At 61.4% G+C, this 2,157-nt stretch overlaps 1 protein-coding gene across 1 annotated transcript in view; it reads right to left on the bottom strand.

Annotated features, from left to right (window-relative positions):
• Window positions 1–148: 148 nt before the first annotated feature.
• The window catches only part of LOC103804610 (sterol 26-hydroxylase, mitochondrial), a gene marked incomplete at its 5' end in the record, with an annotated part of 2,555 nt that continues 546 nt past the window's right edge, over window positions 149–2,157 (bottom strand). The window contains 7 exons of the mRNA XM_009077224.1: window positions 149–274; window positions 370–570; window positions 655–736; window positions 955–1,121; window positions 1,465–1,625; window positions 1,761–1,958; window positions 2,042–2,149. Of these exons, the coding sequence (XP_009075472.1) occupies window positions 149–274; window positions 370–570; window positions 655–736; window positions 955–1,121; window positions 1,465–1,625; window positions 1,761–1,958; window positions 2,042–2,149 (1,043 nt within the window). The remainder of the gene's footprint in view (window positions 275–369; window positions 571–654; window positions 737–954; window positions 1,122–1,464; window positions 1,626–1,760; window positions 1,959–2,041; window positions 2,150–2,157) is intronic.

Below are 2,157 nucleotides of genomic sequence, written 5' to 3'. Positions count from 1 at the left end.
CAATCCCTCATCCCCCCCATCTTTCCCACAGTGGGGCTGGAAGGCCCCTGACCCAAGGTGGGCAGGGGATGAGTTTGCCTTTTTGACCCTCCTTGTTGGGCAGCAGGGGGTCTCCACTTGGCACCCAGGGTGGGGGATGGATACAAAGTCAGGGGGCTCCTGGGCGAGCGATGAACTCCAGGTTGATGGGCTTGTCGGCCACCAGGACAATGCGGGACACGGACTTCACCTCCACACCGCGGGGGTCTGGCCGCACCTCAAATGCCTGGATGATCTGTGGGGAGAAAGGGGATGGCAGTGCCTTGGGGACTCCCTGGACCTCCATCCACGCTCATGGTGAGCCACCAGGAATGGGGGGGCCCTACTTACCCTGGCAAGGGCCAGGTGCATCTCCAGCTCAGCAATGCGGCGTCCGACACAGGCGCGAACCCCATAGCCAAATGGAATGGAGCTGAAGGGGTAATGGGGGGAGCCATGTCCCCGGAGCCAGCGCTGGGGCAGGAACCGCTCAGGCTCAGGGAAATAGGTCTCATCGTGGGACATCGCATAGTGCGCCAGGACAAAGAGGGTCTGCAGGGCAAGACGTGGGGGTTAATGACCCCACCCAGCCCCACTGAGCACAGCAGGCGTCTCCATGGCACGGCCTCCACTCACATTCTTGGGGAAGAGGTAGTCTCCAATGACAATGTCCTTCTCATAGAAGACTCTGGCGTTGGTGGGCACCACAGGGTAGACCCTGGGATATGAGGAGAGTCAGTGGGGGAGCAGGACCCATCTGGAGATCCCAGAGGGAGAAAGATGCAGGCAGGACAAGAGGGGAGCACTCCTGCCGCTCAGCATCTCCCCCAGAAGGAGGTGGATGTATGTGGCCCTGATGAACTGAAATCCAGCCCTTCCCCCTGGTGAAGGGGCTGGTGACTAGGATGCCAGGGCAGGGGCAAGGCTGGGCTATACCTCAGTGTCTCCTTGATAACGGCCCGAAGCATTGGCAACTTGGGGATATCCTCGGCGCTAGGAAACCGGTCGGCAGGCACAACAGCTTTCAGCTCCTGGTACAGGGTCTCCTGGATGCCTGGGTCCCGGGAGAGGTGGTACAAGGCCCAGGAGAGCGTGTTGGAGGTCTGGGGGAGTGGAGTGCCAAGGGGAGTGAGGCAGACGGGGCCGGTACCTGAGCAGCCTTGTGCCAAGCACAGCACCAGTACAGCACCAGAGAGCCCTTGCTCCGGTGCACAGGGAAGGCCAGGGAGAGGGGCAACAAGCACAGGGGAAAGCGAGGGCAAGGCAGGGAGCAGAGCAGCGGACAGGGTCTGTACTGACCGATCTCTGAGAGTTGGCCTGTGTGGGGCATCAGCATCCCAGCCACCAGGCCTGAGCTCACAGGGGCTGGGCTGAGTGTGGCCCCGTGGCTCCCCCTGGGCATGGAGCTCAGCAGGGATCCCCTGGCAGAAGCTGCCCAGCTCTCACCGTGTCCACACCAGCGAGCAGCAGCTCAGCCACACTGCCATAGACCTCATCCAGGCTGAGTCTGCCACTGGCGAGCAGGTAGCTCAAGTAGCCGGACACTTCCTTGCCACGCTCCACTTGTCCCTCTAGCTCTTTCATCTTTCGGTCAATCAGGGTCTTGCCTGTAGGGACAGAGCAGGACCCAGTGCTGACAGAGTGAGCGCTGCCAAAAGGACATGTGGCCAGGGACTGCCCCACTATTGAGGGTCCTTAGGGAGTCCAATCCCACCATGCCAGGCCCCCTTGTCACTGCTCACCGAAGGCAAAGATGGTGTCCCAGCTGTCCAAGTAGCGGTCCCAGAAGGGCAGCACCTTGCGGCTCCATCGGGGCAGAACGGTGGCGAAGATGGAGTTCTTGAACATGAGGTTGATGGAGTCAATGAAGTGCTGGGTCTCAGCAGGGACCTGCTGCTTCAGGCACCCGATGCGGGTCTCAAAGAGGATATAGGAGATCCCTGTGGAGAACAGATGGCATCCAGACCCCTGCAGCGATGGGAAGAGTGGGGCAGGGCAGGGGTGAGGAAGAGAACCCTCCTACCTTCCAGGGCAAAGCGATAGAGCAGGTTGGCCACGTCCCCCACCAGCACTCCTGAGGGGCTACGGCTCCGCTCCTCCCGCAGCCGCACCATCCGGTCTGACACCACCCCCCCAAAG

Source organism: Acanthisitta chloris, unplaced genomic scaffold (genome assembly GCF_000695815.1).
Source record: "Acanthisitta chloris isolate BGI_N310 unplaced genomic scaffold, ASM69581v1 scaffold36096, whole genome shotgun sequence".
NCBI classification, from domain to species: domain Eukaryota; kingdom Metazoa; phylum Chordata; class Aves; order Passeriformes; family Acanthisittidae; genus Acanthisitta; species Acanthisitta chloris.
This window is presented reverse-complemented; position numbering and strand designations above follow the sequence as displayed.